The sequence below is a fragment of the Pelobates fuscus genome, chromosome 4 (assembly GCF_036172605.1).
Source record: "Pelobates fuscus isolate aPelFus1 chromosome 4, aPelFus1.pri, whole genome shotgun sequence".
NCBI lineage: Eukaryota > Metazoa > Chordata > Amphibia > Anura > Pelobatidae > Pelobates > Pelobates fuscus.
In genome coordinates, this window is record NC_086320.1 from 381419329 (window position 1) to 381443878 (window position 24550).

General features: G+C 42.2%; 1 protein-coding gene and 1 long non-coding RNA gene across 2 annotated transcripts; both read left to right on the forward strand.

Moving 5' to 3' along the window:
- Positions 1 to 2303: 2303 nt before the first annotated feature.
- On the forward strand, positions 2304 to 4990 carry LOC134608181 (uncharacterized protein PF3D7_1120000-like). Its single transcript, XM_063450846.1, has 2 exons — positions 2304 to 2497; positions 4503 to 4990. Exons 1-2 carry the CDS (start codon positions 2366 to 2368, stop codon positions 4866 to 4868), a joined length of 498 nt encoding a protein of 165 aa, XP_063306916.1. The 5' UTR covers positions 2304 to 2365; the 3' UTR covers positions 4869 to 4990.
- Positions 4991 to 14887: 9897 nt separating this feature from the next.
- On the forward strand, positions 14888 to 16209 carry LOC134608182 (uncharacterized). The gene is made up of 2 exons (XR_010090725.1): positions 14888 to 15070; positions 15939 to 16209. It is a non-coding gene; the product is annotated as an uncharacterized LOC134608182 (long non-coding RNA).
- Positions 16210 to 24550: the final 8341 nt, after the last annotated feature.

Here is a 24550-nt window from a genome sequence, read left to right on the forward strand (position 1 = left end):
TTCTGTGAGTTAGGAGGGGTGAGAGAGATTCTGTGAGTTAGGAGGGGTGAGAGAGATTCTGTGAGTTAGGAGGGGGGAGAGATTCTGTGAGTTAGGAGGGGTGAGAGAGATTCTGTGAGTTAGGAGGGGGAGAGATTTTGTGAGTTAGGAGGGGTGAGAGAGATTCTGTGAGTTAAGAGGGAGGGATAGATTCTGTGAGTTAGGAGGGGGGAGAGATTCTGTGAGTTAGGAGGGGGGAGAGATTCTGTGAGTTAGGAGGGGGAGAGAGATTCTGTGAGTTAGGAGGGGTGAGAGAGATTCTGTGAGTTAGGAGGGGTGAGAGAGATTCTGTGAGTTAGGAGGTGGGGAGAGATTCTGTGAGTTAGGAGGGGGGAGAGATTCTGTGAGTTAGGAGGGGGGAGAGATTCTGTGAGTTAGGAGGGGGGAGAGATTCTGTGAGTTAGGAGGGGGGAGAGATTCTGTGAGTTAGGAGGGGTGAGAGAGATTCTGTGAGCTAGGAGGGGTGAGAGAGATTCTGTGAGCTAGGAGGGGGGAGAGATTCTGTGAGTTGGGAGGGGTGAGAGAGATTCTATGAGTTAGGAGGGGGGAGAGATTCCGGAAAAAAAAAGCAGAAATTCTAATTGTCAATAGTATATCTAAATATATCCTAGGGTAATCAAGTGAAATAATAATCCCCTAATGGACCTGAGGCTTAAAAGTTATCTGTTATTGAAGTAGAGTCTAAGTGAAAAAGCCTTCTGGAGCAAAAAGACGCGTCGATCTGCACTCGCTTTTTTACTTAGACTAACCCCTCGGACGCTGCTTAAACGAGTTTACAGTCTAGAGGAGGTGGGATAAAACACAGTAGGGCTGGAGACAGCAATCAAGCAAGGTGGGTGTGAGGCAAGAGGAGAGAGTAGAGTGCTGTCCTTTAGGAGAGAGAGCGAGGCATAAGAATGTAAGATAGAGGTTACTCCTAAAGGCCATAAGCTTTTCTAAAGAGATGGGTTTTAAGGCACTTTTTAAACAATTGAAGACTAGGGAAGAGTCTGATGGAGGTAGGCAGGCAATTCCAAAGGAAGGGAGAAGTCCTGTAAGCGTGAGTTGGCCGTACGGGTCCAAGCAGCGGACAGGAGAAGGTCATGGACAGAGTGGAGAGACCGAGAATGGCCATACTTATGGATCAGTGAAGAGATATAAGAGGGGTTAAAATTGTTCAGTGCTTTATAGGTATGGGTATTAGTACCTTGAATTGACTCCTATAGGATACAGGAAGCCAATGTAAAAACTGACTAGAGGGGTGAGATGTGAGAGGACCGACCAGAGAGGAAAATGAGTCTGGCGGCAGCATTCATTACAGACTGTAGCGCGCAATGGGGCTTCTTGAAAGACCAATAGAAAAAGCGTTACAATAATCCATGCAAGAGATTACTAGAGCATGGACAAGTTCCTTAGTAGTATCTTGTGTAAGAAAGAGGCGGATACAGGCTATGTTTTTAAGGTGGAGTCTACAGGATTTGGTGACAGACTGGATGTAATGCTCAAAGGTGAGGCCAGAATCAAGCATGACGCCAAGGCAGCGCGCTTGCAAGGATGGACTGATGTTGGTACCACAAACTTGAAAGGAGAGCGAAAGAGGAGGATCAGTATTAGGAGGAGGAAAGACAAGGAGCTCAGTTTTAGACAGGTTGAATTTCAGAAAGCGGGAGGACATCCAGTCAGAGAAGGAAAAAAGGCAAGCAGTGACACGTTGTAGGACAGCAGGGGAGAGGTCCGGGGAGGAGAAATAAATATAAGATATTTATACTGCTGATCTAGTAACAGCCAGGCCCTATCCTTCCGTCCCATATTCCATGGATGAGAACATGTGATCCGATCTTCACCAGTCCTGCAGGCCGGCATTCCTTTGACTAAAGATTTATGACATTCTTGAAGAGTTAGGTGTTTAGTTCTGTCAAGACTGACCTAACCCTAAATCACAAACCTAGGTAGAGACAGGACAGGAGTGCGAACCAGACCTTAGAGTAGTCTGGCTAGGACAGATAAAAATAACAGACAGTCTGCAAGCTGACACAGAGTAAACACAAACAGGCTGTGGCCAAGGATAACATAGATACAGTATGGAAAGGCAAGCCAAGATCAGGAAAACAGAGAACAAGAATAGTCAACAAGCCAAGGTCAATAAACAGCAATGCAGAGTGTAGAATAAACCGCCTCCCATAATTACCATATCCTGAACAATACTATAATTAGCACGGTGACATCTGACTATATAATAGTGATACTATTGAGTGAGAATATAATTATACTGAACGCTGGCTGGGGATACACTGTATCAGAACCCAGTGGAACTGATCGAGTAAGACAATCTCTCTCCCACATTACTATGAAGCCGTTTGTAATATTAATGGTGGCTATCAGCGCAATCACGGCATTTATAGCGAATGCGGAAGAAAACAAAGTGTACAGATGTTGCTGTAATTGTGGCTGCTGCAAATGTCGCAGTGATGTACAGAAGGTAAGTGACGTCACTGGAATTAATGTATCTCCTGCCTTCTTCACTCATTAGAAAAGGTTTTTATAAAATGACTTTACAGCCGGTTTACCACCATTTTCATTTATAGTCACACCATGTTTATAATATAATATCACATCATATCATATCATTCTTATACAGCCAAAGCAGTGCCCCCAATGTATAATCATTGTATTCCTATGCAGCCTGGTCCTCCCCCATAAACACTCCTTACAAACACTGTACATGCCCTTCATTTGCCCAATGGCCATATCAGACATGGGCTGAAGTACTAACATGTGCAAAATACGAGGAGTTTCTAAGTTAAACCCCCCTATTTAAAGTAGTTTGAATAGTTTAAAATTGAGAGTTTATATAATCTATTATAGATTATTGGAGTAGCTGGGGGTATTTCTCTCAACTCAGTAAAACGTATAGCATTATTACTTCCCATTGTATTATTCCATCACATGATGTTATTACAGCTGGTATTATTAGAGATTATTGTATTATTATAGAGTATTATATTATTACAGCTTATTGTATTAATACAGCTTATTGTTTTTTTTTTTACAGATTATTATATTACAATTTATTGTATTGTAATAGCATATTCTATTATTACAGTGTATTGTATTATTAAAGCACATTGTATTATTACATCTCGTTGTATTAATACAGCTTATTGTATCATTATATCTAATTGTATTAATACAGCTTGTATTATTGCAGTTTATTGTGTTATTACAGATTATTATGTTATTACATCTCGTTGTATCAATACAGCTTATTGTATTAATAAAGATTATTATATTAATACAGTTTATTATATTAATACACCATATTGTATTATTACAGCTTGTTGTATTAATACAGCTCATTATTTATTACAGCGTATTATTATTATTGCCATTTATATAGCGCAAACAGATTCCGTAGCGCTTTACAATATTATGAGAGGGGGGATGTAACTATAAATAGGACAATTACAAATAAACTTACAGGAACGATAGGTTGAAGAGGACCCTGCTCAAATAAGCTTACAGTCTATAGGAGGTGGGGAATAAGACACATTAGGACGGAAATATCAGTCAAATAGGGTGGGAGTGAAGCAGAGATGAAGGAGAGAGTAAAGCACTGCCCTCTAGGAGAGAGCAAGAGACAGGTATGTGAGGTAGAGGTTACTCTGGGAGTCCATAAGCTTTCTTAAAGAGATGGGTTTTAAGGCCCTTCTTAAAACCCATTGTTGTATTATTACAGTTTATTGTACTGATGCAGCTTATTGTATTATTGCATATTACTACATTATTACAGCTTATTGTATTAATACAGCTTATTGTGTTATTACAGCTTGTTGTATTAATACAGCGTATTATTTATTACAGCTTATTGTATTAATAAAGATTATTATATTATTACAGTTTATTGTATTAATGCAGCTCATTGTATTATTACAGCTTGTTGTATTATTGCAGTTTATTGTACTAATGCAGATTATTGTATTATTACATATTACTACATTATTACAGCTCATTGTATTTATACAGCTCACTGTATTATTACAGCTTGTTGTATTAATACAGCTTATTATTTAATACAGATTGTTGAAGTGGTTATGACGCAATTATTCGTTAGGTGCAGTCCCTACAATATTTGTCAAACCGTTTTCAAACAATGTCACCTATTGAACTAACTGCTTACCAAGAATGTAGAATAACGTGGTAGATGTTCTGTTGGTGGAAGAAGTGGGCCTGAGCTTTGGGCCCCAGGAGAGCGACAGTATTCCTCCAATTCCTTGTTGTAGATGCCAAGGGTTTTGGGTGAATTCCATTAGATTCTTGTTAAACTGATTCCAGACATTTTAATAAAGGCTCGGAATCTCCTGCTGCCAATAGCAGGCCCCTCCTCTGCCCACCTTGCCCCATAAACACTGTTAAGACCTGTTGTGATTATGGTATGTAGAGTATCCCTTTAATTGTAGATTGTGCTTTATTTTCTTCCACTATAGTTATTTATCGATGCAGAGTTAGGAAATTTGCATCAGTCAACAGAAACCTCTGCTTACACGAACATGGAGAATAAAAAAAACCATGAAACTCCTGCTTACACGAATGTGGAGAATCAAATAAAAACTGAAACCCCTGCTTACACGAATGTGGAGAATCAAATAAAAACTAAAACCTGTGCTGACACGAACGTGGAGAATCAAATAAAAACAGAAACCCCTGCTGACACGAACGTGGAAAATCAAATAAAAACTGAAACCCCTGCTGACACGAACGTGGAGAATCAAAAAAAACCTGAAACCCAGTTCTTCATAAATGGAGGAATACCAATCCTTGATTGCTTGCTGTGTAAAGCACGAGCGTGTTAATAGCGCAATGAAACTCTTCAAGTCAAATTAAAGAATGCATTCTGTGAATTCAGAGTCGGCTCTTTTATCAACTCTTTGCAGCCAATCATTAATTCACCATTTAAAATGAAATGACTTGTGAAGGTAAAGCATACGTTTCACGTATTAGAATATAATATTCATTATACGTCCTTAAATATACATGACACATTTCCACCCAATGGCCTATCAGCCGCTAGACGTTCTCAAAGGATCATACAGCACCCATGAAGCATTTAACCTGGCCGCCATGCGCCATGTGTGAGGAGAATCCTGTCGTCATTGTCTTTTAGAACAGAAAAAAGGAACCGCACTCAAATCCACTTCAACCGGGTGCACTGAAGCAGGACCTCTAAAGACCTCTTAGTGGGTCGAAATGCTTTGCCTTTTAGATCCAATAAATCTGCCTGAGGCTTTAATTCCGTGAGTTCCTGTTTTGTCATTGCCTTTCAGGACAGAGCCTACTGAGTGACAACTTTTATGAAACAATTAAAGGACCACTATAGGCACCCAGACCACTTCAGCTTAATGAAGCGGTCTGGGTGCCAGGTCCACCTAGGATTAACCCTTTCTGCTGTAAACATAGCAGTTTCAGAGAAACTGCTATGTTTACCTATGGGTTAACCCAGCCTCTAGTGGCTGTCTCATTGACAGCGGCTAGAGGCGCTTCCGCGCTTCTCACTGTGATTTTCACAGTAAGAAGATGCCAGCGTCCATAGGAAAGCATTGAGAATGCTTTCCTATGGACTGGCTGAATGCGCGCGCGGCTCTTGCCGTGCATGCACATTCAGCCGATGATGGCGAAAAGGAGGAGGAGAGTCCCCAGCGCCGAGGGAGCCCGGCGGGGAAACCAGGTAAGAATTAACCCCTTCCACCCCCTAGAGCGCGGAGGGAGGGGGGCCCTGAGGGTGGAGTATGTTTTCCTGGCACTATAGTGGTCCTTTAAGTAATAGTGACTGATTGACAGCCAGGGACGTACCCTTATTTCTTGATTTAACTTCAGTGAGCTAACAGAACTGGCAAGCTTGCTCTGGTTGGGTGCGTCAAATGCTGCTTACTCCAGTCATAGTCAGTCTGTGAGCACAGGTCTCATTATACCTCGCCACTGCTTGGGCAGCAATTTAATTTATATTAAAGACTTAGAAAGTGACATAAAAATCCACTACAGACTAACTCAAATAACCTTCCATGGAAAGCAGTGAAGACTAAGAGTGATATAGAAAGGGTAGTAGATACCTGGAATAGCCTTCCAGTGGGAGCGGTAACAGTGATATAGAAAGGGTAGTGGATACCTGGAATAGCCTTCCAGTGGGAGCAGTAACAGTGATATAGAAAGGGTAGTAGATACCTGGAATAGCCTTCCAGTGGGAGCAGTAACAGTGATACAGAAAAGGTAGTAAATACCTGGAATAGCCTTCCAGTGGGAGCAGTGAAGACTAACAGTGATATAGAAAGGGTAGTAGATACCTGGAATAGCCTTCCAGTGGGAGCGGTAACAGTGATATAGAAAGGGTAGTGGATACCTGAAATAGCCTTCCAGTGGAAGCAGTAACAGTGATATAGAAAGGGTAGTAGATACATGGAATAGCCCTCCAGTGGGAGCAGTAACCGTGATATAGAAAGGGTAGTAGATACCTGGAATAGTGTCAGGGTACCTGAAGTCTCTGCCTCGGAGGAGGTTAGACTTCCCGACGTCCGTTCTCTCAGCGGGGCTGATTCATCTAATCCTCGCGGCTCTCATAGTCGTTCCCACGCCGGCCGCGAGAACCCCACTCACTTTTATGACGCGACGCTCGGGAGCCGACGTCATGACGGCAATCACATCCCGACCTGTCAATCTGGTTCGGAACAACGAATCAGGGCTCGGCAAGGGCGGAGCCATGATTTAGAGAACCAGGGTATAAAAGAGGGATGTGGGTAATGGTTCATTGCCCTGTCGTGGTTCTAGCTTGTCTGGTCCCTCAGTGCTCTTATGTTTATCGTTCTATCTGGTTTTGACTCGGCTTGTACTATCGTTCCTGTTTACCTCTCGTGTCCTTTGACCTCGGCTTGTCTCTCGCTTACCTGTCCTCTCGTTCCCTCGACCCCGGCTTGTCTCTGACTATTCTCTGCTTTCTCCTTACGTTAGTCCGGCCATTCTAAGGTCCGGTATACGTACATCTCTCCTGTTCGTACTCTGCGTGTTGGATCCCTGTCCCGATCCTGACAAATAGCCTTCCAGTGGGAGCAGTGAAGACTAACAGTGATATAGAAAGGGTAGTAGATACCTGAAATAGCCTTCCAGTGGATGCAGTAATAGTGATATAAAAAGGGTAGTAGATACATGGAATAGCCCTCCAGTGGGAGCAGTAACCGTGATATAGAAAGGGTAGTAGATACCTGGAATAGCCTTCCAGTGGGAGCAGTAACAGTGATATAGAAAGGGTAGTGGATACCTGGAATAGCCTTCCAGTGGGAGCAGTAACAGTGATATAGAAAGGGTAATAGATGCCTGGAATAGCCTTCCAGTGGGACCAGTAACAGTGATATAGAAAGGGTAGTAGATACCTGGAATAGCCTTCCAGTGGGAGCAGTAACAGTGATACAGAAAAGGTAGTAAATACCTGGAATAGCCTTCCAGTGGGAGCAGTGAAGACTAACAGTGATATAGAAAGGGTAGTAGATACCTGAAATAGCCTTCCAGTGGAAGCAGTAACAGTGATATAGAAAGGGTAGTAGATACATGGAATAGCCCTCCAGTGGGAGCAGTAACCTTGATATAGAAAGGGTAGTAGATACCTGGAATAGCCTTCCAGTGGGAGCAGTGAAGACTAACAGTGATATAGAAAGGGTAGTAGATACCTGGAATAGCCTTCCAGTGGGAGCAGTAACAGTGATAGATAGATAGATACCTGGAATAGCCTTTATGGGCAGTGAAGACTAAGAGTGATATAGAAAGGGTAGTATATACCTGGAATAGCCTTCCAATGGGAACAGTAACAGTGATACAGAAAAGGTAGTAAATACCTGGAATAGCCTTCCAGTGGGAGCAGTGAAGACTAACAGTGATATAGAAAGGGTAGTAGATACCTGAAATAGCCTTCCAGTGGAAGCAGTAACAGTGATATAGAAAGGGTAGTAGATACCTTGAAGAGCCTTCCTGTGGAAGCAGTAAAGGCTAACAGATATAGAGAAAGGGTAGTAGATACCAGGAATAGCCTTCCAGTGGGAGCAGTGGGAGCAGTGAAGACTAACAGCGATATAGAAAGGGTAGTAGATACGTGGAATAGCCTTCAAGTGGGAGCAGTGAAGACTAACAGTGATACCTGAAATAGCCTTCCAGTGGGAGCAGTAACAGTGATATAGAAAGGGTAGTAGATACCTGGAAGAGCCTTCCAGGGGAAGCAGTAATGTGATATAGAAAGGGTAGTAGATACCTGGAATAGCCTTCCAGTGGGAGCAGTGAAGACTAACAGTGATATAGAAAGGGTAGTAGACACCTGGAATAGCATTCCAGGGGAAGCAGTAACAGTGATATAGAAAGGGTAGTAAATGCCTGGAATAGCCTCCAAGTTGGAGCAGTGAAGACTAACAGTGATATAGAAAGGGTAGTAGATACCTGGAATAGCCTTCCAGTGGGAGCAGTAACAGTGATATAGAAAGGGTAGTAGATACCTGGAATAGCCTTCCAGTGGGAGCAGTAACAGTGATATAGAAAGGGTAGTAGATACCTGGAATAGCCTTCCAGTGGGAGCAGTGAAGACTAACAGTGATATAGAAAGGGTAGTAGACAGCTGGAATAGCATTCCAGGGGAAGCAGTAACAGTGATATAGAAAGGGTAGTAAATACCTGGAATAGCCTCCAAGTTGGAGCAGTGAAGACTAACAGTGATATAGAAAGGGTAGTAGATACCTGGAATAGCCTTCCAGTGGTAGCAGTAACAGTGATATAGAAAGGGCAGTAGATACCTGGAATAGCCTTCCAGTGGGAGCAGTAACAGTGATACAGAAAGGGTAGTAGATACCTGGAATAGCCTTCCAGTGGGAGCAGTAACAGTGATATAGAAAGGGTAGTAGATACCTGGAATAGCCTTCCAGTGGGAGCAGTAACAGTGATATAGAAAGGGCAGTAGATACCTGGAATAGCCTTCCAGTGGGAGCAGTAACAGTGATATAGAAAGGGTAGTAGATACCTGGAATAGCCTTCCAGTGGGAGCAGTAACAGTGATACAGAACGGGTAGTAAATACCTGGAATAGCCTTCCAGTGGGAGCAGTAACAGTGATACAGAACGGGTAGTAAATACCTGGAATAGCCTCCCAGTGGGAGCTGTAACAGTGATATAGAAAGGGCAGTAGATACCTGGAATAGCCTTCCAGTGGGAGCAGTAACAGTGATACAGAAAGGGTAGTAAATACCTGGAATAGCCTCCCAGTGGGAGCTGTAACAGTGATATAGAAAAGGTAGAAAATACCTGGAATAGCCTTCCAGTGGGAGCAGTAACAGTGATATAGAAAGGGTAGTAGATACCTGGAACATGTAGCAGAGCGCTGGTCTGACAAGGACTTTTCCTCTGCTCGATCCTTGAAGACTGGAACTCTGGAACAAGGTGCTGAAGTGTGAATAGTTCTGTTCCCCCAGTAACTGGATGACACAAAGTTTTGGGAGTACAACTGATTTATTTCTCTCAAACAGCCTTTTATGCACAGACCACCAGCATGCAGGGACGTATTTGCCGCGAGGCAAACAAGGCATTTGCCTTGGGCGGCACTTTCCAGGGGGCGGCAATTATGCCACCCCCAAATGCCCAGGTAAATACCTTGTTAGCTTGGCGGCATTCGGTTAACTAAAAATCCAGGTGGGCAGTGTCATATTCCAGCTCCCGGCATCACTCTGCGGCGCACGAGGGAACTGAGCAGAGACAGCTCACAAATCAGTGCTCCCTCGCCGGCGCCGCACGCCTGGACTACACTTAGCCGCCAAAGTGCCTGCATGCCTGCCTCCCCCCCTGCAAGAAGACCCACTGGACCCCAGTGTGGGGATATTGATGGGGTGATAAATATTAAAAATAATATTTTCATAAAAATTATCAACAATTAATGTAATCATTTTTACTACATCAAAATTGATATCTTGAGAATTACCCACTATTTACATTATCTTAGATCCTAGAGAACGTCATCATTTTAGAGGATTTTTACTCCATACAATTAAATCACAAATTCTATTATAAAAATATCATTTATTGTGACAATATAATAAAATAATAATAATAATATGTAACATGCGTGATAATAATCAGTGAATATTTAGTATAACATAGGTATACAACAAAATGGCAATAGTTTTAAACAAATTCAATGGCTACAGCATCAACTGTCAAGACTTACAAATTAACGATATGTAAACAATCTCACAGACACAGAACACAGAAACTTCACACAGCACAGCGAGAAGCCATAAGATCTTGGCTCACAGTTAGAGCCTGATTAACTATTTCAAAGCTGGCTAAATCCTCCTAGGCATCTAATATCCTACTCTATTGCTATTTTTAATCAAAATTACGTTCATATCATTAACCATTCCGTCCAATAAGAATAATCTACTAGATTTTTACAAAAGCCGAATTTTAGTACTCTACATAAGATACACAATCTTATTTCAGAGCAAATCAATACACCTGGATAAAAACAGCGGTATACTAACATGTGATAATATCACATTAATATATGATTATCTTGATTCCACCTGCAGAATGGAATGTTTATAACTATATATTCTTTAGTTAACTAAGATTTCTAAATATCGAAATCTGACCGTGATTTATCCAGTCATATATCATGCTATTAGTAAGTTTTTAATTAATTTCAATTAATTAAATAAAACCAGCATAATTACCAGTTATGTTGTAGATGTTCTCATCAGATGATTAGATAGTCCCAGGAATGAATGGAAGTGTGGTTAATTTTTGCATGTGATAGAGAAAGAAATATTGGTTGGTTAGAAAATAATAGTAAAATTCTAAGTGTCTAGGAAGTGTTTCTTGAGTTGTGTCCAAGAGAGTTTGAGAGTTGAGTGTTAGTCCAAGAGTGTCCTGAATCTCTCTCCTGGATCTTTGTGAATGTCTGAATCTGAATCTGAATGTGAATGTGAATCTGAATCTGAATATCTCTCTTCCCTTTGTTCCTAAATTTTTAAAGGGCCAGACTCTCTGTACGTCATTAGTTGATAAGGCTTGTAGGACATTCAAGGTGTGGTCAACTCACAGACCACAATTTAGATTTTGGTCAGTAGATGGTGCTCTTTCACCACCAAAATTTCGTGCCCTCAAAAGAGTTAACTTATTTTGATGACGATTTCAACGTAATTTCTTTATCTATTTTATGACGGCATAACTTAATTTGGCTGTCAGTTCAAAGCGTTTCTTTGGGTTTTCTCCAGACAGAGCGTCGACAATTCCTGTTATATATCTACTTTCTGACATTCTGACACGCCTAAACTTAAATTCACTTAAAAATGGGACCTTGTAAAATTTAGAAAGTAAAATTAATTACTGAGTCTTATCTGGTCACTGGTGTCGGGCTTTCTGTGAAGCTGTGAGACATTATTTTTCTATTCCACTAATATTTATTAAATAATATGGTATTTCTTCATTGATATTTATATTTATTAATACTGATTATATGCAATTAATATAATAGTAAAGTAAGTATATAGTAGTTAGATGTGTGTATATATATATATATATATATATATATAAATATATATATAATGTATATACTTGTCTCTGGGTTGTATTCCACCCCTATCCTTGCTGTGTTTACATAACGCATTCCTTAGCACAGGCTGATGGCTAGAGTTACTGAAAGCAAGATGAAATGATGTGTCTTTGTTAGCCTGAAGATCCAAAATGGAGTCAGCTTGGTTTTAAGTGCGACTGGCAGTAGACACTTTTAATTTCTATCTTAGCACAAAATGTCTGTCGATATAAATATTCTGACACCAGGTAAAACAAATCCACCCAGCTCTTCTAAAGGTAGGGAGGCTGGGTGGATTTAAATTAAAATAGAAAAAGTAATCTTTTAATCTTTATTAATTAATGTTGCGGGGGGGGGGGGGGGGGGGGCTGTGTTTATGTCTGTCAGTGAGTGTGTGTGTCTGAGTGATTGTGTGTGTGTATGTCAGTGTGTGTCTGAGTGATTGTGTGTGTGTATGTCAGTGTGTGTCTGAGTGATTGTGTGTGTCTTGCTGTCAGTGTGTGTATGTCTGTCAGTGTGTGTGTGTCTGAGTGATTGTGTGTGTCTGGCTGTCAGTGTGTGTCTGAGTGATTGTGTGTGTCTTGCTGTCAGTGTGTGTATGTCAGTGTGTGTGTCTGGCTGTCAGTGTGTGTCTGGGTGATTGTGTGTGTCAGTGATTGTGTGTGTCTTGCTGTCAGTGTGTGTATGTCAGTGTGTGTCTGAGTGATTGTGTGTGTGTGTGTGGCTGTCAGTGTGTCTCTGAGTGACTGTGTTTGTGTATGTCAGTGTGCGTATGTCTGTCAGTGTGTATCTGAGTGATTGTGTGTATGTCTGTCACTGTGTGGCTGTCTGTCAGAGAGTGGGAGTGTGTGTCTGTCAGTGAATGTGTTTGTTTCTGAGTGATTGTGTCAGTGAGGGCACCTATGTGTCTGAGTGATTGTGTGTGTGTGTGTGTGTGTGTGTCTGTCTGTTAGTGAGTGTCTGTGAGTGAGTGTCTGTCAGTGAATGTGTGAGTATCTGTCAGTGAATGTCAGTGAATGTGTGTCTGCATCATTGTGTGTGTGTATGTCAGTGATTGTGTGTATGTCAGTGATTGTTTGTGTCAAATCAGTGTATGTCAGTGTATCTGAGTGTGAGTCTGTCAGTCAGTGTGTGTTAGTCGTTTAACAGGAAGAGGTGTGGGATCGACAGGAAGGGGTGGGGCAAATGTAAATAAAGGGGTGCCCAAGTTCCGTCATGCCTAGGGCAGCACAGATACTAAATACATCACTGCAAGCATGGCGTCTCCATACAAAACATACACAAGCCCCTCCCAGGCAACCCATTGTCTCAGAGATAATTGATGCAAAACTGTGTAACTTAATTATCTCTCAGGTACAGGAAAATATACAACATATAAACAAAATACCCCAAAACATAGTCATAATTCAGGAACCCCACAATTCGTATATCCCCCAATAGCTCTGATATGAGCGCCCAACATATCCAAAAAGCGCTCAGATCGGTTTGGTAGAACGGAATCGCCATATGGGTACATTTCTGACTGACCGGCCACGAGGTGATAGCCCAAAACAATTCCATATGAGGGTGGCAGCCAGTCAGCTTTCAGGGGTTCCTGCGCGAACACCGATGATGTTCCCCCTGGCTTTTAGGGGGCGAATGCTCCTCTCAGTCGGTAGTTCATATCTCCCGAACGTCATTTGTCTAGGTGGCCAGGAAGTAGAATGGGCTGCGATACGAACACTGCCAGGGTTCGTGGACTTGTGTAGCTGAAAATAGTTCCAGGCGTTTGATGACCATGTACCGCTGCTCGGGAGACAAAATGGCACTCGTGTGTTAAGGTATTGATTTGTGGTTAACAGCCAGGGGAGGTTGGTGTTCGAGGAGGTATAAAAAGGGGGACCACACACCATCCATTCAGGAGACAAACAAGGGACAACCTAACACAAGAGAATCAAGTCTGCTACAGAATAGCCTTCCAGTGGGAGCAGTAAGGGCTAACAGTGATATAGAAAGGGTAGTAGATACCTGGAATAGCCTTCCAGTGGGAGCAGTAAGGGCTAACAGTGATATAGAAAGGGTAGTAGATACCTGGAATAGAATTCCAGTGGGAGCAGTAACCGTGATATAGCCTTCCAGTGGGAGCAGTAACAGTGATATTGAAAGGGTAATAGATATCTGCAATAACCTTCCAGCGGGAGCAGTAACAGTGATATAGAAAGGGTAGTAGATACCTGGAATAGCCTTCCAGTGGGAGCAGTAACAGTGATATAGAAAGGGTAGTAGATACCTGGAATAGCCTTCCAGTGGGAGCAGTAACAGTGATATAGAAAGGGCAGTAGATACCTGGAATAGCCTTCCAGTGGGAGCAGTAACAGTGATATAGAAAGGGTAGTAGATACCTGGAATAGCCTTCCAGTGGGAGCAGTAACAGTGATACAGAAAGGGTAGTAAATACCTGGAATAGCCTCCCAGTGGGAGCAGTAACAGTGATATAGAAAGGGTAGTAAATACCTGGAATAGCCTCCCAGTGGGAGCTGTAACAGTGATATAGAAAGGGCAGTAGATACCTGGAATAGCCTTCCAGTGGGAGCAGTAACAGTGATACAGAAAGGGTAGTAAATACCTGGAATAGCCTCCCAGTGGGAGCTGTAACAGTGATATAGAAAAGGTAGAAAATACCTGGAATAGCCTTCCAGTGGGAGCAGTAACAGTGATATAGAAAGGGTATTAGATACCTGCAATAGCCTTCCAGTGGGAGCAGTAACAGTGATATAGAAAGGGTAGTAGATACCTGGAATAGCCTTCCAGTGGGAAGCAGTGAAGGCTAACAGTGATATAGAAAGGGAAGGGAAGTAGATAACTGGAATAGACGTCAAGTGGGTGCAGTAAAGATATTGAACATTGTTGGGATGTACAGAAGGCTATCATAAACAAAAATAAATTAATTAATAAAATAAATAAATGAATACAATAAATAAATGAATAAAATAGAACAGTAAAAATCAGTTGGGGATTTTCTATCTTTAACAGATAAATGAATCAGGTTGAATCTGTCAGCACAATGAATGGATTTTGTAACAAGAGATGCTACTAAAATTAATGCAATATTAGAGAATCGGATTTCCGTCTAGTGAATCACCTTGGTAAAGCGTCATGGCGTAATAACATAAAGAATATTTTTAAATTAGGATTGGAAGGTGATGTAGACATGGGGCGGTTCTTGGAGGGAGGATGGTATATAATTATTGCAAATGATTGGGATACACAGTGTTTACTGGGAGACTCCAGTGAATTATTTGGATCCAGATAATCCCTCTCCCACGTTACCATGAAGCAGCTGATAATAATAATAATAATGCTGACAATCTGCGCAGTCGCGGCAAATATAAAGGATATGGAAAATTATAACACAGAGCTATGTTGCTGTTATAACCGTTGCTGCACATGTCGCAATCAGAGAAACAAGGTACGTCGTGTTACTAAGAAGGAAACATATATAGATTGTTATACTATAATATTTGGCAAGCAGCTTCCACCATTTTATTATTAATTCATTATTAATTCATTCTATTATAACAACAAAGTCAGATTTTTCAAATCAGGAAACCCCCATGGAGCTTTCAAATAAATATTTGGTGCCTAAACTCACTGGTGCTGATATACAGAACGAATCTCAAAGTATTTAAAGGGTTACTCTAATCCTTTGCTGCAATTAGACTTTGCAGGCTTACAATGCCCTTTTGGACATTGCTATTAGGTCCCCCCTTTTGAAATGTTAAATAATTAGTGTTATTCCGGCGCTGCGATAACCGCAGATCCCCCTCCTCCATCTGACGACATCCTTGCACATTGCAATCACAGACTTCCCATAGAGGGAGGGGGAAGAGGGATTTTGGGAAAGAGGGAATTCTAATTAAACATAAAATAAATAAAGTATAAATAAAATAAATAAAGTAAAGTAACAGTATTTGCAGTGTTTCAACCAGAATCCCTACACATTCAGCTCCTACCACCATAACCACTTCAAATTGCTGAAGTGGTGATGGTGGTTTGAGTAACCCATTACATAGAATACACATTTTATAGCTTAACAAAACTTGATTTGCTATTAATTCTGTTTGTATTTTCTCATACTTTATGACAAGGATGTAGAAAAACTCCTTTTCATTATGATCTTTGACGTGCCATTTGTCACAAAGCCCTCCTTTTTTGTATTTCGCTGTGCGTCAGATATTAGTATGTGACGATAAGTAGTTTTACTAGATAATAAATATATAAATTATTATCCATTCTTCTTTCAGTTCATTTTACATAAAACTCTTCTCTCACTGTAGGTAAAAACCAATGAAAATGTAGGATCTGGTGACGAAGCCAATCAAGATTCTGCTGCTAATAATACGCTGACAATTCTTAGTCCTTTAAAAAATGCAGCCCTCGATGTGTTTGATTGCATGTTATATAGAATCCAGAATTGTGCCTGATACAATGTACCAACGCTGTATTATGTATTGATCACATACGTGTACAAAGACTAACAGAGACAGGAATCAAACACTGATTATTTTCTTTTTATTCAATAAAATACATGCAATGTTTCCCCAAAAAGTCTTTCCAATAACTAACACATTTAGAATTGTGAGCATTTGTATTTTGTGCACCGGTCAATCAGCATAAACAAAACTTACATAGTAGAGGAGAAACTGCCCAAATCACATCATTTACAATGTTTGCCTTGGCTGTGCTAAATCAAAAAAATACATCGAAAATACAATGGAACATCATATGAAACACGGGTTAACATGAGATATCGGTGATTTTCAATGATTCATTTATGCAGGGAGATTCACTAAGTGAATTTTAAAGTTAAGGCCAGAGTGGCCAAACTGAAAGCTGAGCTGATTTACAGAATGTTTCAATTTCAGCTATTTTTCACCTTTAATTTGAAATTTACTTCGAATTTTCACTTTAATGTATTACCCTGACACGAAACTGAAAGTTTTCTTTAAAATCTATCTTTGTGGTAGTAAACAGTGATTTGTGATGACCTGGGGGGGTCTTTGTACCATCAGTGATTAAACCTTTACTGCATGACGGTCTATGCATTCACTGCATGACGGCATGGACCGTCATGTGCTCCTTATGTGGTTACAGCATGTCCCGTTTATCTCATATTATAGAAATGCAGATTTTACTTGAATCATTGAATTGACCAGGAGATTACCACAAATGACTATCTCTCAGAAGAAGACTTTCTCATAACTGAACTGAAGATAAATACCTTGTTTTTCAGATGGGCCTAAATCCAAAATAAAGCATCCCAATTCCGTTAGAAATATTTATTTATAAAATATTTTTCCAGGAAAGATACATTGAGATTTCATTTGCTTTCAAGTATGTCCTGGGTCCACAAATCATTGCATTGATACAGTTAGTGTACAATAAAATACAAAAAGAATATAATTACACAATATATACAGAATTTAACATAGAACAGGTAGGAAATATAGAATCGACCATGACAGGTGCATTCTGTTTTGAGGTATGTAGAGAGGGATCTCTTAGAGGACTTCAGTCCTGGGGAAGATTTGAAAGTGTGCGGGAGGTCGTTCCACAATTGCGGTGCTCTGTAGGAAAAGGAGGATCGGGCTGCTTTCTTTTTGTATTGAGGTAGACTAAATACAATGCTGGTACTGGATCGGAGGTTATAGGAGGTGGGAACAGCCGAGGAGAGCATTCTGCTCAGGTAGGGCGGGAGCTTCCCAGCAAAGCTCTTATGCACAAGGCTGGAAAGATGAAGGGTGCGTCTGGATTCCAGCGACAGCCAGTTTAGTTATTTTAGCATGTCACAATGGTGGGTCCTGTAATTACATTGTAGCACAAATTGGCAGAAGGAGTTATACAATGTATTGAGTTTATTAATGTGGGAATGCGGTGCAGGTGCATATACTACATCCCCATAATCAATGATTGGCATCAGCATTTGCTGTACAATCTTTTCCTTTACTGTAGGGCTTAGGCAGGATTTGTTTCTGTACAGGGCACCTAGTTTTGGATAAAGTTTAGATGCAAGCTTTTCTATGTGCAGGCCAAAAGACAGATTGGGGTTTAACAACATACCCAAGTATTTGAAAGAGTGGACTGCGGTCAGTGTGCCATTTGAATTAGTTTTGATGGATAGGTGAGAATTGTGTAATTTGTGTAATTTAGGTACTGTTCCAAAGATCATTGCAACAGTTTTGTCAGTGTTCAGGAGGAGTTTGTATTTTGCGATCCACTTTTCTACCTCTGTAAACTGGTCTTGGAGCACAGCCTCAAGCTGTGGTAGATCGGATTTGCTCGCATAGATTACTGTGTCATCTGCGTACATGTGTACATTTGAGGATTTGCAGACATTAGGCAGATCATTTATAAATAATGTAAATAGTAGGGTGCCGAGAATGGAACCTTGGGGAACACCACACGTGACTGGGAGAGGGAGGGAGTCGCTGTCAGAAATGGACACATATTGCTAGTGGTCAGATAGTTTGATTGTTGATAATACACATAGTTGCGTTAGGATACACTTTTTTAAGATTTTTGACAATACTGGGAGCAATAATATTGGCCGATAGTTAGAAACCAAAGTAGTGTCACCACTTTTATGGATATACACTACTCTCGCAGTCTTCCAAAGTTTGGGTATGTATCCAGACACCAAGGATTCGTTAATTAGAGTTGCGACGGGTTTTTGCAATTGCCGGCGCACTGAGCTTCAACAGGCATTGCTGGGATTTGATCAGGTCCAGACTGGTTTTTCATTTTTAGATTATTAAGGTGTTTCTTAATGACACTAATAGGTACAGGTCTAAAATTGAACTTGTCTATATTGGGCCTTTGCAAATATGGGGGAATGGAGAACTACATACACTCTGGGGATTGCTATATCACAATACTCCCCTGAGTATTAATCACTAGCTCTTATAAGAGCTGTTCCTGCTACGCTCTCTGGACTAGGAGAGGTCTACCCACTGGAAGCTGGATCCTGGTCTTGGGTCCAGGGTGGGTGGAGGATGGCGAGACCTCAACCAAGCTGCGGCAGTTCATGGGGTTTACGGTGGTTATGGTGTTCCAGTGCAGTGCTGATGGTACTCGCAAGTACTAGGAAGCAGCGATTGACAGAGGTACCCGGTCGGGGTGCCAGGCGATTCGTCACAATAATATTGTATTAAAATATATATACACATCCTTTCAAAGTGTTTTAACTGGATTGTTATATTAAAACATAACTTTGAGGTGACAGTTGTCCTTTGAGTGTGTTTTTGTGGTTCTGCTATATGAACTGAATTCAATTTCACCCTAAGAAATATAAAAGGGTTTTACCACTTCACCTTAATTAAATCATTCTGCCAATAACTGTGGAACCAGTTCAAATGAGTAAAATCACTTATCACAAAGTAGCACAAATCAGACACACCCAAAGCAGGTTGGAACGTTAGGAGTCGCTGTGTGTAATTGTGTAATAATTGAGCAACGTGTGTAAACTGAAATGTAAACTAAGAAATCCTGGAGGCAGAATTACTAGTTACCTGCCGCAGGACCGGATTAAGAACCCATTGGGCCTGGTACTGAAAATGAAGATGGGCCTAATTACAGAATCTTATAATAACAGTAAAACAGTCATACCTCCTATGGGTCATGCATCTGGTGGAGATGGTGCCGAAGGGAAACTCACTGTATAAATTGATAAGAAAACACAAATCCTATGCCAATCTATCACTTTAATCTCTCAGGCTGGAATGTGTCTGCTGACTGTGAGGTACAGGGTCAAAGTTTACTCAATGACGACGAATAGGTGCTGACCGAACATCATGTTCGCTGGCGAACGGTTCCTGGCGAACTGTTCGGGACATCACTAATTGGAAGGTCAATCTGGCTTGAATGCGCCCCGGGCTACCTTCCAATGACGCAGCCGGCCAATTTAGGGAGGACTATGCAAATAGCACCGTTTCAGCTCTCGGCTCCTTTTCCTGTCTGCTTGCACCTCCCATGCCTCCTCCCTTTGTCAGTCCCTGCATTAGATTCCAGTTAGATATAGGGCTCAATTTAAAATTCTTGTGCTTGCTTACAAGTCCCTATATAATGCTGCTCCAACCTACCTATCCTCCCTAATACACAAGTATGTCCCGTCGAAGCCCCTACGCTCTGCCAAAGACCTACGTATAAACGGAGCGGACGCCATTCTAGCGGGCTCCCACCTTGTAATCTAAAATCCGCCGAAATCTCGGAACCTACCTGCCATCCGAACCGGAGCACGTTGGAACAGTGTCCAGGCCCACTTACCGAACCGGCAGATGCCTTTCAGGTACACTCCGAAGTCCGGGAGTGCAAAACGCAGGCCTAAGGCCTACCACGCGCCAAGCCTGCATGACCTCGAGCAGCTACTCGGCGGGACATACCTGCAGGGTGACCCCGATCCGGACAGCGACTTCGATCCATACAGGCCGGAGACCCCTGAACCCATGGGGAAACGCTCGCAGAAGGCTCACATGGGCCCCGGTATGGCACAGGACATCGGAACCTTGCTCCAGAGGCCAGCACTGCCCAAAGCTGCCGCCGTGGTCCACACACCTTCCCTCTCACCGGCCCACTCATCAACCCAAACTGACACAGCTCTCACAATGCCGGCAAAGACTGCAGCAATGGGAGACACTGATTTCGCCACTAAACAGGACCTACAAAATTGGGTCAAAGACATACAAAAAACACTGGCTGTGGATGTGGGACGCCTGAAAACCAACATGCACAATGTCAAAGAGCGCGTCCAAACCACGGAGCAAGACATCACGCACCTCAAAGCCGGCATAGAGACCATTCAAGATGCCGTGCACCAACTGCAAACCTCACAGCACAGCCTAACGCTACAAATGTCCGCCCTGGAGGACCGAGCCAGGCGAAATCACGTGAAAATAAGGGGTATACCTACAGAGATCCAGGCCGCCGAACTGCCGCACTACGTCCGTAGACTCCTAACCACCATCTTACCACCGGCAGTTAATCGTAAATTCGGGCTGGACGGCCTATACAGACTCCCAACCTCATCCAGGATGCCTAACATGCCCACCAGAGATGTCATATTACGATGCGCCTCCACCCACGATAAAGCACAACTCCTGGCGGCAACCAGAGGTAAAACCCCCCTGACCTTTGAAACGTCTCAGCTGTCGTTCTACCAAGATCTCACCAGGGCCATGTTACAGTGGCGAAAGACACTATCCCACTTAACAAGCCATCTGCGCAACCTAGGAGTGCCCTACAGATGGGGACCACGAAGATCCCTGCTAATCCCCCACAATGAACTCACCCACACGATAACATCGAGCGAAGAGGCACCAGCACTCCTGAAAAATCTTGGCCTACCGGACTTACCTGTCACCCTATCACCGGAGTCACAGCACGAAATAGGGGACCCAGCCACCAGCATGCCGTTCATCCCACGAGACAGGACACCGTTGAATCCCCAAACTTGACAACAGCAGCCGGAGTGATCACAGGGACCTACGTCACTCGGCATTGCTGGGAACGGGACATTTCTTCATCCTCCCACATATTACTTTCACCAGCGCAAAGGCCACTGGACTATGGGACTGATCGTCCTGTGTTTCTTTTCTGTTTTTCCTTCTCTGTTTTAATCTTAAGTTTAAAGTTTAAGTATATGAATCCTGCCGTGAAAAGCTCGGGATAGGACAAGGCTCTAGGCCTGTGAAAGGTACCAACGCGCTAACGCTCCCCCCTCCCCCTCCCCCCCCCGTCGCCCCCTTGGTTAGGGGTAACACACCACCGTATAACACTGTAGAACGCTACTCATGTAATAGGTCTCACTACCTGACCCTGATATAATACCCTGCGAGTAACATATCGTAACCACTAACCCTACTTGCAACCACGCTAATAACAGGAGCCCAACCTTGACATGTAGGGAATTTAATATTACAGTTCATAAGCCTTGTTAGAATCTAATGCTTAGCCCCTCAAATGGCTAACATCACCTCTCGCTCAGCCAAGTTTACTGTAATTGTTCAGTTGATATACACTTTGTCTCCAACTGAGACGTTTATCCCGCTTTTTTTTTAACTATCTGGCAGATTGAAGGGCACAGGCCCGGCTACACTCATATAGTTTTTTCTGTCATGCCAATGTACACTAGTTTACCTCCAATCATGGCCAGCATGTAACTAGACTTACTATTCCGTGTTCCGGATTGATCTACATAAGCTTTCCCCAGTTTTACATTTGCATCCTTCTCCTTAACCCCGATGATAACATCGCACAGTTCAAGGTTACATGTATAACTGTCGCACTATTCATGTCATTAACTTAGAAAGTTAGAATGATATAAATTTTACCTGTCGGCTTAACCACCCACAGCATGTCCACGGTACTGTATAGCATACTGATTCTTTACCTTAATAATTCACCTAGATAGGCGATGTCTATGTTTATGGCTATATTTGTTATGCCGGTATATACCTGTTCATCATGTAAAAAAAAAAAAAAAAAAAAAATGAGGCTGATGATTCTCTATGACAATATGTATTGTGATACGACATTCCCAACTTGTACAACTTATTATTGTCTTCCCTTCTTTATTCTGTACCCTAAACCAAATATGCCTCAATAAAACAAAGATTGACAAAAGACCTACGTATATCCTCTGTCTGTACTCCCACCTCTGATGCTCGCCTCAAAGATTTCTCCAGGGCTGCACCTCTTCTGTGGAACTCCCTCCCCTTCTCCGTAAGACTTTCACCCAGTCTCCACTCATTCAAAAAATCATTGAAAACAGGAATGCATATCATTTCAACTGTTAGCAGGTTTTCATTCCTCCCCACCCCCATGACTTATCTCCTGCAACTGTCAAAAATAACCTAAGTTCTCAGTGAATACTTTTCTAGCAATCTATTTCATTACCCCTACTTATACCCTTTGTGTCATTTTACCCCACTCCCTCTAGTATGTAAGCTCATTGAGCAGGGCCCTCAACCCCTCTGTTTCTGTGCGTCAAACTTGTCTGGTTACAAATATATGTTTGTTAGTCCACCCATTGTACAGTGCTACGGAATTTTGCTGGCGCTAAATAAATAATACAATTATAATAATAATAACCCTGTAAGGATATTCGCTCTTCCCCTCCATCAAGTTTCTGACAAATATATATATGTGGAGGGGGGAACAAGCGACCTTCCTTCAAAGACCTGCCTGCTGTCTGCTGAAATAATCAGAAGTGGTGGTCTGAGCCTAACACAATGATTCTCCATAGGATTGGCTGAGACTGTCAAAGAGGCAGTGCAGGGGCAGAGCCAGCACAAGTCAAACACTTCCATGGCCAATCAGCAACTCCTCATAGAGATGAATTGAATCAATGCATTTCTCTGAGGAAAGTTTAGTGTCTGCATGCAGAGGGTGGAGACAACAAATGGCAGTACTGTGCAGTGTGCAGCACTGCCCCAGGAAGCATCTCTATCAGTCATCTAAGGAGTGGCCAGTGAAGTTATCACTAGGCTGTAATGTAAACACTGCATTTTCTCTGAAAAGACATTTACTGCAAAAAGCCTGAAGGGATTGATTCTACTCACCAGAACAAATTCAATAAGCTGGAGTTGTTCTGGTGACTATAGTGTCAATTTAATTGTTTGATAAATACATAAATGTCTCTTTGTATGCCATTTGGACATTTTCAGGCATTTTTCTGTTGGTAATTGCTGACAAGTGTTAGGAGTAGACAGATATTTAGATATAGTTGTCCACGTAGCTGATACCAACAGTAAAGTAGTAGTACATTTTTACACATCAGCCATTTCTGGCACATTCTAGGTCAGGGGTCGACAACCTCCGACAAACCATTACCCATAATGCTCTTGCAGCTATAATGCTGGCAAAGCATCATGGGAGAGGTAGACCACAATATCTGGAGTGCTAAAGGTTCCCTACCTCTCCTCTTGGTCATTATATTCAGTCACAGGTCAAACCAGTCTAACCCTTTGTCTACCTGGTTCTAACAAACTACAAGGTTCCAATAGATAGCTGGGCAGGTATTTAATTCAGTTCACCTGGTTATACATTCCAAACAAACTGCCAATTACCAGTAGGTTCCACAGTTGGACATATAATCCTTTTTTCAGGTATTTTCTAGGGCATTCCGCTCGGTCAAACTAGTTAGTAAATATGCATATTTATATATATGTATTAAGGCCTTTTGGCCTGTAATTGTGGGAGGGGCGTATGACACACCTCTTCCCTACTTAAGGGACACCCCTTACCTGGCTCCATATCGTTCGAGGTCAGCGCTGCATCACTTCCACTTCCGGGTCATCCAGACGCCATTTTACCTGATTACTCCATGAGGTTTTTAAGCAGAGCTGTGTCAGGAATCCAGCCACAGGCTTTTCCGGCCTACCACCTTCTTTCTTCAATCCATCGCCGTGGATGGTGTCCAAGTGACTCACAAACTGTAAGTCAACCTACCCGTTATGCCAGGCATCAGTCCCACGGCACCATGCACGGGTCAGGTCCTCACTTTACGGCTGCATTTTGTCTAAGTCTGTTCTAAAACCATTGCATGTTCATGCATATCATTCGTTTAAACCCCCTACCGGTCTTTGGGTGTACTACAGGCTTCTTAGACATTATCGCATTTCATGTACAAACCATCGAACCACTGCATTTTCGCCTACACACTGACCCCTACCGGTCATTCGGTGTACTACAGGCTTCTCAGACATTATTGCATTTCATGTACAAACCATCGAACCACTGCATTTTCGCCTACACACTGACCCCTACCGGTCATTCGGTGTACTACAGGCTTCTCAGACATTATTGCATTTCATGTACAAACCATCGAACCACTGCATTTTCGCCTACACACTGACCCCTACCGGCCATTCAGTGTACTACAGGCTTCTCAGAC